The following is a 15,909-nucleotide window of genomic DNA, read 5'->3' on the forward strand; positions in this document are numbered from 1 at the left end:
ACATCAAATATTCACCAAACAAGTATATTTAAAATTAAAAATATAATATCTAATTAAATATATCACTTATAAATTTTATATAATAATTAGATTTATGATTATAAAAATAAAAAATTCCTAAAAATTCCAATATTTTCTCTGTAAGTACCTTAAAAATGTTCTAAAAATGCTATAATTTTTTTAAATAAGTTTTTAAAAAAATTTGGTGTTTGTCCATCAATTGGACTGGTTCTGTCCGAGTCGAATTGGTGGATAGAGCTAACCTTCTTCATCTCATAAAAAATCACTCTAAATACATAATTTATTTACAAACTATCTTAAAAATAAAATTTTATCCTAAAATGATGGTATTTTTTTTAAAATCTTAAATAGAGAATAACCCTGGCAAACCATTAGTAATATAGTATTTGATAAAATGGTTTGCATTACATAAAAATTAGGTTAGTGCAGCTCATTATAAGTAATTAGAACTGAACGAGTATTTTCATCAACAAAGGATGACGAAACAGATAAAATAGATTAAATCCTCATACGTTATAAGAAATGGATTAAATAGGAGGTTCTTTCATTGGAGATTTAATGACAACGCAACAATGATAATCATTAGCATGAAAAAGAGATCACAAATAATTTGAGAAAAATGTGTATTAATCTTGGGATATACTTCCAAGATTAAGGCCCAGAGGGCACACAAATCTCTTATTTTTATACACTTACTATATTAGATAATAATAGATTGCAAGAGAACATTCATTCAAACTGGTACAGGGTCTTTGAGTACCGAAGCAACATAGTCTTTCATGATGTGAGAATTTGTGTATCCATCATCATCTTTGTATATGACATCAATTGCCCGTGTAAGATTCACAACACGCTCTAGCATCGGCATAGGAACTGGAGTTGGGTTGAGGCACTCCTCATTCAAATCTTTCCACGCATTTGTAACCTCTTTCCGGAACAATTTAATTACCTCTTCCTCTGAAGCACCATATTGCTTAATGTAGCACTCAACACCAGAAGCAACATGTTTCCTCGTTTGCTCAAACTGTACATGTATATGTATAGTCTTAGCATTGCCTAATAAAACTCCGAAAATAAAGAACTATGGCATAAAAATGTCAGTTCTATAATATGGATTCTAAATTTACCTCATGGGATACAATGTCGTCCATAAGTCTGCACACGATTGATGAAGCTCTAATAATCTTAGGGTCTTTTGAAGCCCACTCGTATGCTTCTTTTGTTGCTATTTCCTTCAGGCCAAGGAAGGAAGCTATTGCCAACATCGGGGAACAAGTAGTTAAAAGTGCAGATTGCATATATTCTTCCATTGTAGGAGTGTAGCAGTTATCACGCCACCTGACTTCAGCCAAATAGGCTCGCACTACTCTCTTCATCTGGAGAGACACGGCAAAACTCAGTCCAACGATTAAGGCGACACTGGAATTAACTTTAAAAATGAAAGCAATACAATCTAGTATAATATGTACTTACAACTTCTTTTGCATAATACACAGAATATAATAATGACTTTTCTTCTTTTGCAATATTCTCTTCATATTCGTTATAGATATCTAATAATGTAGTGTAAATTATTTTCATGTACTCTGGAAGTGCATCTTTGGCCTTAATGTCCCACCTACAAGAAACATAAAAACAGTAATCTCATCAATTTCATATCCAAGATAGAGGATGATGTTTTATTGAGCTCTATATTGACCTTTCTATAGCTTCTGTTAAGATCTCGAGTTCTTCACCCGTAGCATAATTATCATAAGTATCATCTAACAATGATGTAATGGCTATTATTTTTGTCATCATTATTCTTGCAAAAGAATATTGAGGTTCAAAGTAAACTCCAACCATCCAAAAGTAGCACTCCACCACTCTGTCTCTAGCATAAGGTAGTTTTGTTGCCACATCTAAACTTTTCCACCACCTGAGGCATTAATAACTTGGCTTCAATATCTAATATTCAAAACCATACAATTAAGAAATTAAGCGGAAGTGAACTTATTACTTTGTGACAACATTTAGCTCTTTTTGATGCAGTTCCTGTAACATGTTGAAATCCAACTTTGCGAAATTTAGTAATGTGGTATTATATGATTCCTCGGTTGCATAGATATCAATATAGTTCCTTGCCTCTAACCTTGGTAGATATTTCCTGATGGGACGATTGAGGGCACGACTTATTTGTGCCGCTAGATGAGTGTTCAATTGAGGCAATACTGATTGAAGGTTCGTTGTAGTAAAAGCTAAGGCTTCATCTAAGACATCCTCACCTCGTATGCTAAGATGTGTTGCCTCATATAAACTCAGCATACCCAACGCATCATTAATTAAGGATGTCTTGAAGTTTCCTTCACTGTCTTTGAATTTCTCAAATATCGCTGCACAACAAATAAGAGTGACTAAAGTCAAACAAGAATGCATCAAAATTCACTAGAGATTTTTTTATTTCTTTCTTTTTCCTTTTTCTTTTTCTTTTTTCTTTTTTCTTCTTTTCATCATCTAATATTTTAAAGATTGCATATCTATAAAAATCTTTGGCCACGTGTATATCAATTAATAAATGAGTAAAATACTTATATATATCTATTAAATTTAAATAATTAAATATATATCAATTATAAAATATAATATATATTATTTATTTATTGCTTTATAAAGATCTAAAATAGACAAATATTACCCATAAATCTGAATACATGTCGACATTATAGCTACCATTAATAAAAGGCTACGTAATAATACTCTTTCTTGGCTACTTCGAAAGCAAATAAATGAGTGAGTGACGTGCATATAATGAATGTCCGTCAGTGAGGAGTTGAAAACTAACTACTTCGATAAGTTGTTAAGAAAAATTTAATAGTAATAACTATAGCACTTATAATATTTATATGCAATTATATTTGTTCGGTCAAAATTTATGAAAAATTATTGAAGACAGCACTAACAAATTAAAATTACTTTAAAAGAAGATGTGGAAATTCAAGACCAGTAAGACTATGTATGCTTTGTGGATATAAAAAAAGAATGATATGTTACAATGCATTTTGGAAGCAAAGAAACCTAAGGAGATATAGAATGATATGCTTTATCGGATTATTTGCTCATATTGATGCGAAACTAATAACAATTTGAGAGTGTGAAATCGTGCAACTCGACATGATGGTGGTGAATACTTTTCTGAAGCTAAGCTTTATATCAACAAATTTCAAAAATTAGATCTACAAAATTAAATTATGAACAATATTTTTTATATGCTTTTTTATTAAATTACAAACAATTACCTTTTTATTTTAATTTATTTTGAAATGCATATTATTCCAACAATATTCTTTATTTTATTTTTTATTTAGTTTTTTATTAAAGAAAAGAAAGAATGTGACTATTAGAGGGAAACGAGGGAAAGAAAATTAAGAGAAATATATGATAAAATATTTTTAAGAATTATTTTCTCGCTTGTTAAATTTAGAGAGAAAATGTGACTTTAAATCATTTCAAAAAAAAAGATAAATTAGAGAAAATGTGAGAGGTCTAATTTTTGCACATACTCTATATGATAGGAAAAAAAAAAAAAAAAACATATGACTTAAAAGCTTGTCAGGAATACTCTAAATAAGGGTGTGGAAAGGGAGTGGGGTACCTGCATAGCAGTGTGTGAAACAGTGAGTGTCACTAAACAGATGTGTCCAAGTCTTAATTTATTGTATTAAAGTTCAGCTTTATATAAAATGTGTTTTTCTTTTGCAATTAAGTCCTCCATTATTCAACAGGCTTACCACATGAAACCTTAATTCCGTGCTGTCTGAGTAATCGAAATCGAAGAGCAACAGTGTTAAGGTCATCCTCATCGTCACTATAATCATGATACACCTTTTGCAACACATCTTCTATCTCACTCTTGAAATGGTAACCAACACCTAAGCGTTGGACTGCATCAATCAAACCCAATTTTTTGCAAGGCTCATTGTTGAGGTCGATTATCATCTTTCTCACTTTTTGCTTTAGTCCTTCAAATTGTTGTTCAATTGAACCATCAATTATCTGCAGAAGCACAATTATTGATGCATAAATATTTGTGATGAAACATATTAAGTGTTTCAAAGAAATTATAATGTTTTTTTTCTACGAGAAAAAAATGTTTTTTTTTTTAAGAAATTATATTTAATGAAAAACTAATAAAATTCATTCACTTTAAGCTATAAATGATAGAACAATAAAAAAGATGAAGAATAGCAGCTAAGAAGAGAAAGAATGATTGTGATTTGGTGCTTATTTTTCTTAAAAACACTAAGACAGATCAACCATGGGTCTCTTTTCCTTGATGTGTTTCAGATTTCAAATCTAAGAGACAAGGGAGAAAATAAAACAGTAGCATTTTAGACTTTCGGATTAGCAACAGACACAAATCTGTCGCTAAAATAAAAGCAATGGCAGCATAAGTTACTGCTTTGAATGAAAGGATATAGCGATGGAACGACATGTTGTTATCAAGCAACAAAAATAAGTATATCACTAATTAGCAACAGAAACAATTTCAATTCTAATTAGAAACAGAATACACTATTGGTAAGGGTGCCTACTATGATAAAATAATTTATAGTCGTCCCTACCATCATCGCTAATTTATTACTTTTCCATCAGTAAAATAATTGCCAAAAGTTGCTGCTAAATTTAGCAATGAAAATTATCAAATCGCTCAATTTAGATTGCTAACCAGTCATAAATTCTAAATAATTCTAATCTAATTAGTTGCTATTCTATTTATAAAATGTTAGTTATTTATTCGTGCGTTATACGATCGTTATCATTATTTCGACTATAAAATTAAGTTGATTGATACAATTTAATAAATTTTTTAATATTTAATATTAATTTATAATATTTTAAAAAATAATAGTAAACTAACTATTTTTAAATGTCTTTCTTAATTTATTTTTTAAAATTTTAAAATTTTATAATGCAATAATATATAAATTATTTTAAAAATATTTATTAATTAATTTTAGTATTATATAAATTAATACTATCAATATAGTACTATTTTTAGGACTAAAAATTTATTATATAAATAAAAATTAATTTATTATTGAATATTATATATAAAAATATAATTTAAGCTGTTGTTTTCTAGAATTAGAATTATTATCTAATTAGAAAATTATTAATTAATATAATATTGAAATATAATTAATATGCTAAGATTAAAGTCAATTTTTAATTATAGGGAAAACGATCCCAAATACTCTAACCTTTAACTGTTTTACGAATCTACCATCATTTTTAAAACTTATCAATTTGCTCCACCATGTTTGCATATTGTATCATTTCTACCCACTCGCGTCCTGACGTATGCCACTAATGACATGGCGTCCACACGTGGCTCTACATGTTTGTCTACGTGGCTGAGGACATTGAAGTACCTCAAAACTCACCGTTTTTCCCCCAATTCTATTCCTAGTTCTAATTTCGAGGGTTTACAATTACAATACAACTAATAACTTCCATAACACCATTCTTTTCCAGCACCTTGATTGCTTTAATGACAATTAAACCAGCTATAATAGCATTAGTTGTTGTAACAGCATGCACAATATTTCCAGCAATACCTTTAGCTTCAAAAAGGCTATGCAAAGGAATCCCAAATGAAACAAAGTCGTACAAATAAAAACTGAAACCTTCAAATAAAAATTGGTAACAAAAATGACAAGGGTGTGTGTTTACGAAACTGTGTCGAGACGAATTGGAAGGTTTTAAGGCGGAGGCAAGAGAAAGAAGAAATAGAATCGGTTGAATTGACTCAGAATTCAATCAAAGCTAAAACCATAAAACCTAGAAACAAATAACAATAACTTGGATTGATTTCTTTTCCTTTGTTTAATCCTTGAGCCTCTATTCTCTCTCTCTCTCATTTTTTTTCTCTTTTAATGTCTCTCTTTTGCTTCTTCTTCCTCTTTCCAGTAACGTTTTTCTTTAATTCGGTATGTGAGACTAGGATCAGACATGTGTTCATAAACTAACCATGGCTACTTTTTTACTCCACTCTCTAGTCTCCTATCCTCTCTCTCTCTCTATTTTTTGCTGCGGGATTTGGAAGAGTCTAGAAAATGAAGTGGGAGCCGTTGGATCTTGAATTTGTGTGGAAAAGCAGAGGCCATTTGATGGAAGGAAGAGAGAAAGAAAGTGTGACATGGAGATAAGGCATTGGATGATGATGTGGTGGAGTCACCGTCTTAACATGTGGACGCCATGTCATTAGTGGCACACGCCAAAACGCGGCTGGGTAGACATGATACAATACGCAAACATGGTGGAACAAATTGATAAGTTTTAAAGGTGAGGGTAGATTCGCGAAAATGGTTAAAGGTTGGGGTATCTGGATCGTTTTTTCTTAATTATAAATATAACTAATTAATTAATAAACTTATAGAAAAAAATATAAAATTACAATAAACTCGAATCTCATAGGTTAAAAATAAATATACAAGTCAAAATAAAAATCTTATATGTCAAAAATTAAGCACATATATCAAAAGGAATTTAGACATCAGAAATATATATATATATGTTGCTATTTAGTTGATTTCTTATAGTGTCGATTTTACTAAATAAAGTATTTCTTTCTTTCTTTTTTTTATACCAAAGAGGGAAAATATTTAAAAAAGAGGTCATTATATTATGGACTATACAAACAAAAATAGTCTTACCCTTGCACTTTTCCAGACGATTCTTTAGTTAATATACGGACTACACAAAATCCCTTTGATTATGCAGATTTTGCCTGGCTTATTATAATGTAAGGAAGATTTATATATGAGGACGACAATTGTATATTAAAATGGGAACAAATTTAATAATAGATTTTCCTGTGAAATTTTGTCATTTTCTATTTGTTTTCTATAATTGGGGACCAAGAATATAGAATGATAATTAGATCTAGACCTTTCAATCTTTTATTTAGAAATATATTAATCTCTAATCTCTTTTATTAAGGGACAAACAATCAATTGTTATCTTATTGGTCGGACGTTAAGGAAAAATAAAAGCAATTTATAAATAAAAGATATCTATGTAGATGATATACTTGCAAATAAAGCAGATGTTGCAAAAAGTAATTGTTATCTAAAAACATATCTTTTATTTGCAAATAAAGCAATTTATAAGGAAAAATAAAAGATATGTTTTTAGATGATATACTTGACCTTAGAGTGAGAAAGATTTGCAAGAAAATGATCTCCCCAGATTGTTGGATGATAAGTAGAAGAGTGTCGTTTAACAGCAGATGTTGCATTTTGGGTTGAAGTCTTAATAGGGACTGCTGAAACTTGCAGAGACATTATTATAAGATAGCAAGAGTTGCTCCTTTATTGTTCTAACATTCGTGTGTTGTGTTAGCCAAAGCGCACTTGCACCCTGCTATTTATTGTTTGCAAGGATTTTGATAAATCTATTAGTCATACATATTGTATTGTCATATTGCTCTCTCTGGATAATGTTAGGTAGCTTTATTATAATTATTGATGTGCCACTCAATTTTTTTTATTGGAAACGTGACCTTTTGATAATCAATTCAAAATTATTTGGTCATGTTCCTCCTACTTAATCTAATTATGGAGAGAATGCTTGACCCTTCACATCTGCTCAATCTAAAAGGTGTTAAAAGAGAAAAAATGATCATGTAATTACTTAAATTGCCTATATAATTATTTAGTACTAATATATTAAAAAAAAGGAAATAAAAATCACAATTGTTAACGGACAAAGTAGAATTTTCATGGCATACACTAAAACTTCTCTATAGGGACCAAATAAAATTTATGATTATGAAAAAGTTAATAACTTAATAGAGGTTTAAATACTAAATTTTTCTTTAGACCTCATATTTAATATTGTCGGTGAAATTTGCTAACCCACTAGCCTTGATGGGCTTGATTCGTCTGCGACATCAAACAGAAATAAAATATGTAAATATCTTGTCATATTATATAAATAAGATTGATGAGACAAAACAATTTTATAGTAAGACAAACATAGCATAACACACATAACATACATTTTTTAAAGTTATATATATAAATATTACTATACAAAGAGATTTGTTTTTTTAAGCGGAACTTAAAAAATATATAACTTATTATAATAAAGAGTTTATTTCTATTTATACTTAGCTTAAATTGAGATCATAATTTTTATCACTAATAAAAATTATTTCTATTCCTATATAGAGTATCACTATAGATAAATTTTATTATATATAACATAAGTTACAAGAACTAACTAGTAAAATAATTCCTTTATATTTTATTTTTGAGTTATGTTCTTTTTTTTTTACTAACATCAAAATTATATATATATATTAATCTAAAGTATTTTGGGTAAGACTGTCACGGTGACAAAACACAAATTATATCATCTTTAATTCCTTAATATTCTAGGATGCCTTGCAGATATTTGGGCCATTTATAGCCATTGGTCCTTTAACGTTTTAAGCATGTTTTCTGCATTAATCTTTCACGGACTGTCACCAATAAAAAGATAAGATTTTGTTATCTTCTAAATTGGATTTTTCAATAATATTATTTTAAGCGATCTTTGATAGATTTCCTACACTTACGAACATGCTAATGTCATGTTCCTTTTCTTCCAATAAAATCTCTCAAACTGTTTCAGGTTTATATAATGCTTAAGAAAAAAAGAGAATAAAAGTAGGTTTTAATTTATATTTCCACCTTAGGACTTTGTGAGTGTTTAATTTAGAAACTTGTGCAAATATTAATTATTTCTCACTCAGCAGTTAAATTATATCCATTTGATAAGATTTAAAAATTTATAATTGAAATTAATTTAATCTCAAACAGCTTTTGATTTTATTAGTTTTATTTTAAAATTTTTTATCTGATTTCTTTTTTATAAATTTAGACAATATTAGCTTTATTATTATTTTAAAATTAGTTAAATTATTATGATATTTATAATTATAGTATTTGAAATTAAAAATTTATTTATTTATAAAATTTAAATATTACTTTATTTTTAAAATAATCTCTATAAATATTTTAATAATAAATACAATTAAGTCAAATAAGATTAATTATATAAATGCCATTGAAATAGTATTTTAGAATAAAATATATATAAATAAATTATACGCTCAATAATTTTTTTACTTATTAAAATAATAAATAATAAAATTTTATTAAATAGTTTAATTTATCAACTATTAGTTGTCATTTTCAATTATCAATCACTAACTATCAATAGATGTATTGATGAACCGAACTAAATAAAATAATATCCTTTTGTATTATTTAAAAGGAACAAATTTTTAGATGTAAAAATATTAAATACATATTTAAAGTAAGGCTTATAGTTTTATTTTGAGAGCAATAATATCTCTACAATACAACAGAAATACATTTAGTTACTATAAATCAAGCTTATGGTGATGTTTCCTCCTCCCTCTGCACTTCCCAAATCACCTGGGAGCAATACCTACTCACCAAGCAAATAAGAAAAGGCAAAAACAAAGAGAAGAAGGACAAAATGGTGGGTCTCAGTCATATTTTTTCAACAAACGATTATAGAAAAGAAATATCCTTAAAATAAATACAAAAACCTATAGATATTATCATTTGGATCAATGAATTTTAGAATTCATGAATTTAACCAAAATTTATAGATTTAAAATCTATATATTTTTAAAATTTCATTATTTGAATTAAATACAAAAACAATAAATTTTTATTTAAAGTTAAGAATAATTTTAAGATAAGATAAATTTATAAGAAATAATATGAAATAAAAAAAATTATAATAATTAATTATTTATTTAAAACAGTGAATTTTGGACTTTCCAATCTCTTTAGATGGAAAATTAAAACTCTTAAAAATGAGAAATTTTGGAGGATGATAAAAATCCATGGATCTAGAATATTTTTTTACTTATCAAACAACAAATTTAAACTAAATTTATGAATTTTATAAAATTTCGCATTTAAAATTTCTCAATACAAATGACGCTTAATCATGTAAAATTATTTAAAATCTTAAAGTAAATCTTCAACTGTAGGTCACATTGTGTTCTCATATCTTTCGCCCTCCCAGCAGAGTGAATGCTTAATAGCTGCATAATAATGCATATCAAGCGTTACATAAGACTGGGAATTACGCAGCCACACCCATTTAAATGAATATTCCCATAACATTTGCGTTCATCAAATCATGAAGTCTTGTGTTGGTTTATAAATCATATCATTCTCTTTACAGAATACTAATGAAAAGTAGCTCTCTTCCTCATAATTAACTCCGATATGAAAAGATGTAGAACGTAAACAAATTGCTAATCGTACAAGTCAAAAGATAAATAACAAACGAATACTATCAATTTCTTTATTGAATTTTATTGACCGGCTAATTAAGGTTGGTATGGAATGGGAATCAAGTGGAGCTCATTCTTTTTTCTAGCTGTAGCTCCAAAAGATTCAGACATGTCAAAGTCATTAGGTTGCATTCCATTGGGGAGTTTCCAATCAAAATGGTATAACAAATTTGCAAGTATAGCTCTACAACAGCCATCCCATATGATATACCAGGACACATTCTCCTTCCAGCACCAAATGGAATGAATTCAAAGTGATTCCCTTTATAGTCAACTGAATTATCCAAAAATCTCTCTGGAAGAAACTTCTCAGCTTCATTCCAATAACGAGAATCTCTTCCAATCGCCCATGCATTAACAATAATTTTAGTGTTGACTGGTATTTCAAATCCACTAATTTCTACTTTCTCTCTACATTCTCTTGGAAGTAGCAAGGGAGCAGGAGGGTACAATCTTAATGTTTCTTTGATAACTAGTTTTAAGTACTTCAATTCTTGAAGACCCGTTTCATCTATTATCTGTCGTTTTTCATTAAAGATTTTTCTCATCTCTGCTTGTGCTTTTTCCATCACTCCTGAATTTTAATCATTTCTGACATTGCCCATTCTATTACTGTAGAAGATGACTCGGTTCCAGCAAGAAACATATCCTGAAAGTATTGAACATACACAAAATTCAGTGATAGTAACAAGATCCTATTCATAAGATTGTCCAAAATTACTCAATTTTAGATGTACAAATATGATTACACAAGATAAGAAATAACTCAATAATTTCAGACAAATAAGTTATACTTGCGATAGGAAATATAAAATAATGGGTAATTCTTATCAATGAGCTCTGGCTCAAGCTGCAAGAATTGGCTCAAGATTACAGGTTCAAAACTCACTCTGAATTAACCCCAAAAGAAAAAGAAAAAAAAAAAAGACAAAAGGAAAAACAACAATTGACGGGCAATACTTACTAGCATGACTGCTTTGATGCTGTCAGTTGTTAAAGGGAATTCAAGGTTGCCATGATCTTGAAGATTCAAAAAGCATTTCTTAAAGTAAGAGTGTTAGACAGAGAAAGCACCATCTTACCAAGATTGATAGGTGACCCTGCACTAGAAGAAATGGAGTTGACAAGAAACAATACCTCTTCTTCTCTAACTGATCTGAATAATTGAACACGTTTTAGGCTTAATAGTTCAAGAATACATATTTTTCGTAGCTGCCGCCAATAATCTCCATAAGGTGCAAAAGCAATGTTTTTGAAGTTATACATGACAACACCTGCTGCAAGGAGAAAGGGTCTTTGAGCAAAGCTTATGTCGTGAGTTTTCATCACTTCTTTTGCAGCTTCAGGCGAAGAAATGACAACATTTGAAACTTCGCCGAGCTGAAGGTGCATTACAGGGCCATATTGGGTGGCTAAATCTCTTAGACGATGATGAGGTGGAGAGCCAATGAGCTGGAGAATGTTGCCAATAATAGGTAGCTTTCTTGGCCCTGGAGGTAACTTTGAAGAGGAGTTGCTGGCTTTTGATTTCGTCCTTTTTCTTTGAATAACAAAGATGAACAAAAGAAAGCAGAAGAAGGCAGGGAAAAGGGGAAATTAGTGTAGGTGTTCCATGACGAACACAAGGTACGAAGTTAGGGCGAAGCAATGCCAATAGATAGAGAGAAAAAGAGTATTTATTTGATTTTACTATTAAAATTTGCATATCATAGTCTCACAAATTTATAATGCTTGGGAAGATGGCAGCCATTTTCTTGTGTCCTCATACTACAGATTGAATTCGATTGTAAATCGATTTGTTTGCATCTACAAACTAAATTAGTTCAAAATTAGTTCCTGCAATAATAATTCAACTAAACTATTACAACACCTGCATATTTAAATGAGTTTTTTTTTTTTTCAATTGAAATTTATACTAATATTTAATTTTCTAAGACATCCAATTTAGAAAATGCACGTGGTAGGTCACTCAATTGCGTTATTGCTTCTTTATTATTGGTCAGAAAATGGAAAACAAAAAAAGAGTTTTTGGAAATTTTTTCACCACTCTTTTAACTTTTTTTCCGTCACCTTTTAGGTTTCACGGCGTGTACTCATTCTCTTATTATGATTATTAAAAGACTAATTACTATTGGTGGTTTGCGTGACTATAAGACTGTTGTTATTATTTTAATTAAAAATAATAAAATATAAAATAAATGACAACTTATCCAACAAATTGATAGAGTTTGCATAAAATTAAAAAGTCCGAGGAAATGTTGGAATTCATGTCCAAGGGATTTAAAGTATTTCTTTTCTTCATATGTGCTCACCTGTAGAATGATTTTTATATAAAGGAAATTATCTGATTTACTATCTTTTTTTTTTTTAAAAAAATATCATTTATATTGTTGGCTTTATTTTTATATATTGTTACTTATATAAAATATTTTTTACACTGCTTTTTTCTTTTCTTCTTCCATTTATATCGGGGTCTTTTTTTTTCTTTACTTTTAACGGTAAGATAGAGGTGGATCTTTTTTAATAAATAACCATTTAATCGTTTAAATTTTTTATTTCCTTTTTTAGAATCTTCCATAAACTTTTCTTACTAATAATTTCTTCCTTATAATATTTTTCTAGATCATTCCTTATAATTTCTTTACTCATTATTTTATTATTTTAATTTCATTTATCTTAAACATCAAATTAACTTTATTATTTATTTAATTTAATTATTTTTTGACCTATTAAAAATTTATATTACTCTATTATTATGATAATTATTATTATTATATTTATTACTATTATTTTTAGTAGAAGTATTGCATTAAATAAAGTTTGTACTATTTAATCATTTGTTTGATATTATTATCATGCAATGCAAACTTGCACTTTGAGAAATAGTCTATTCTCCTTCCTTATTTATTAGCACGCATAACATTTCAAGATTTATTTCTTTTAATTTATCTTTTGTTTTAATTCCTTTTATGATGTAAGAGTTATATGTATATTATCTATATAAATTAACTAATAAGATAGTAAAGAAATTCAAAAAAGTTGGACATCATATACAAAGATATACTTCCAATTAGATACCATAAATATACTAAATATATATTTACTAGATACCAAAAAATATAAAATATATACTAATTAGATATCAAATGCTAACATATACTATAAATTTATAAATATATATTTAACATATATCTTTAACTATACATTTAAAAAAAAATTAATACATAATTGACATATATGTCAGATAAATCATATATAAGTAATATACCAAATATATATTAGATATATACGAAACATATATACTAATTTGTAAAATATATACCATTTATTATAACTTTTGCTCGTATATTTTAAAGATAAAAATGTAGTAAATATATTATATATAAGAAACATATATTAAAATAAGTTAAATATATTTTATTATATTGAATAAACATTGGTATAGTATTCATTGCTATTGAAAAAAGAAAAGAGTTTCAAAATTAAAATATGTTGAACAAATTTAAATTTGATTAAAAAATATTAAATATATACTTAACATATGCCTTTTACTGTATATTTATATAAAAAAGAATTTATCATTTTTACTTTTTTAAAATATAATTTATATATATATATATATATATAATAAATTATATTTTTAATAAATCCAACATCATATAAAGTCAGTTTATAACTTAATATTTACGATTGATAACATTTTTTAAAAATATTTTATCTTTTGTTATAACATTTATCATTTTGTATATATTTTTATATAATATATTCTAGTTTATTATTTTTGGTTGTTTCTATAAAAATATTTTATTAAAATAATTATTCTTTTACATTCATTATAAAATGATAAAATTTCACTTATACCAATATTAAAATACAAAAAATTTTTATTTCATAATACTAAAAACACTTTTATTATTCTAGATGTTCTCTAAATCTGAAAAGAGAAATCAGAATTTAATATATATATAATATATTATATAATACTTCTATATATAAAAATATATTAGTTTTTATATATAATATATAGATAGTATAATATTAAAATTAATAAATAGTTTAATAAATAATAAAATTAAGATAATATTATGGATATATATATTATATAATAATTTTATATATAAAAATATATTAGTATATATATAATATATATATATAGATAGTATAGTATTAAAATTAATAAATAATTTAGTAAAAATAAAATTAAGATAATGTTATAGATCACATAGTATACACATGAAATGTTGTGTGTGTGGGTCCGTTTTGACACGAGACCTGTACCATTTTCTGATTTGTTTTTGCAATTCAGGATGTGCCATTAAATGTTCTGTGTCAGTGTCATAATTTGCAAAGGACTTTGTCTTTTTCTTTATCCCTGTCCTTTTGGAGGCCATTATTGTCATTTCAACTCTCTTTGGTTTTTATAGCATCGGCCTCTTTCTTCTTTTTCTATCAAATTCTTTTGTCTTTCTTTCTTTTCAATTTGGCTGTTGATTCGGTATCACGTGAATAGCAGATAAATCAGGCAAGAAGTCATATATTCTACGTTTCGGATTACGTTGGAGTATGATCTAGCCAGGTACAAAAATAATAATATCAGATTATAAATAATAAACATTCCTTATTAAAATAATCAATATTTAAAAATTACTAGAATATAAAATAAAATTATTATAGTAAAAAATAAATATTATTATATAAATAATAAATGTTAATGCCCATTAAAAGAATATAATATGTCTGATTATAAAATTATCAATTACATATAAATGAAATTTTGAAATTGTCAAATGTATAAAAAGAAAAAAATCTCATTCACTAATAATATAAAACTTTAGTAAATAATTTTTTTTTAAAATTATATTATTTTAGTTTTAATAGATTACTTATTTTATCATTTCCTGATAAATATATTAATTTTTAATTTTTTAAACTATAACTAATTTTTAAAAATTAAAAAAATGCGTTACCAATTATGTTAATTTATAAATTTTATTTCCTTATAATATATATATTTATTTATATATTAAATTTTAAAATATAATTTTTTGATATTTTTTATACATTTTGATTTGTGTACTTAATTTAACACAGAATTTAAATTTATATATAAAAAATTAAGAAAAATGTAAGAATATTTAATTTATTATTATTTATAAAAATATTATAATTATTATAAAATATTAAAAATTCTATTTAATTTTATTTATAAACTCAATTTATATTATTATTTAAAATTAAAAATAGTTATGATAAATGTACAACGCTTAGATAAAAAGTTAATTTTTATAAATGAATAATTACAAAAACAGTGTGTGATCTTGGTAAGATTTATTAATCAATAGTTTAGATTTTTAAATGTTATAATTTGGTGTATGAATTCGGAAATTATTAACATTTAAGTGTATGGAACCAGTGATCTATATATAAAAAAAGCTTAATAATATTTGAACTTATCAAAATTTGACAATTAAGTATTCAAGTTTTTAAAGTTACAATTTAATATATAAACTTAGTAAATACTT

General features: G+C 26.6%; 1 protein-coding gene and 1 pseudogene across 2 annotated transcripts; both read right to left on the reverse strand.

Moving 5' to 3' along the window:
- Positions 1 to 544: 544 nt before the first annotated feature.
- LOC8280754 (alpha-copaene synthase) lies at positions 545 to 7,424 on the reverse strand. Of its 2 annotated transcripts, none has more exons than XM_025158024.2 (7): positions 7,212 to 7,424; positions 3,789 to 4,053; positions 2,153 to 2,393; positions 1,721 to 1,939; positions 1,495 to 1,639; positions 1,149 to 1,397; positions 545 to 1,045 (listed from the first exon to the last, which is right to left on the reverse strand). In XM_025158024.2, the coding sequence occupies exons 1-7, from the start codon at positions 7,344 to 7,346 to the stop codon at positions 755 to 757; spliced, it is 1,545 nt and encodes a 514-aa protein (XP_025013792.2). In that variant the 5' UTR covers positions 7,347 to 7,424; the 3' UTR covers positions 545 to 754.
- Positions 7,425 to 10,369: 2,945 nt separating this feature from the next.
- On the reverse strand, positions 10,370 to 12,311 carry LOC125371154 (annotated as a pseudogene).
- Positions 12,312 to 15,909: the final 3,598 nt, after the last annotated feature.

This window comes from Ricinus communis, chromosome 9, assembly GCF_019578655.1.
Source record: "Ricinus communis isolate WT05 ecotype wild-type chromosome 9, ASM1957865v1, whole genome shotgun sequence".
In the NCBI taxonomy this organism is placed as follows: Eukaryota; Viridiplantae; Streptophyta; class Magnoliopsida; order Malpighiales; family Euphorbiaceae; genus Ricinus; species Ricinus communis.

Coding starts and splice junctions, on each gene's coding strand:
- LOC8280754 (XM_025158024.2), bottom strand. CDS start 7,346: ATGTCTCTGCAAGTTTCAGCAGTCCCTATTAAGACTTCAACCCAAAAT. Junction 1,940..2,152: donor ATCAGGAAATATCTACCAAG/GTTAGAGGCAAG, acceptor TTAATGCCTCAG/GTGGTGGAAAAGTTTAGATG. Junction 1,046..1,148: donor ACGACATTGTATCCCATGAG/GTAAATTTAGAA, acceptor ATACATGTACAG/TTTGAGCAAACGAGGAAACA.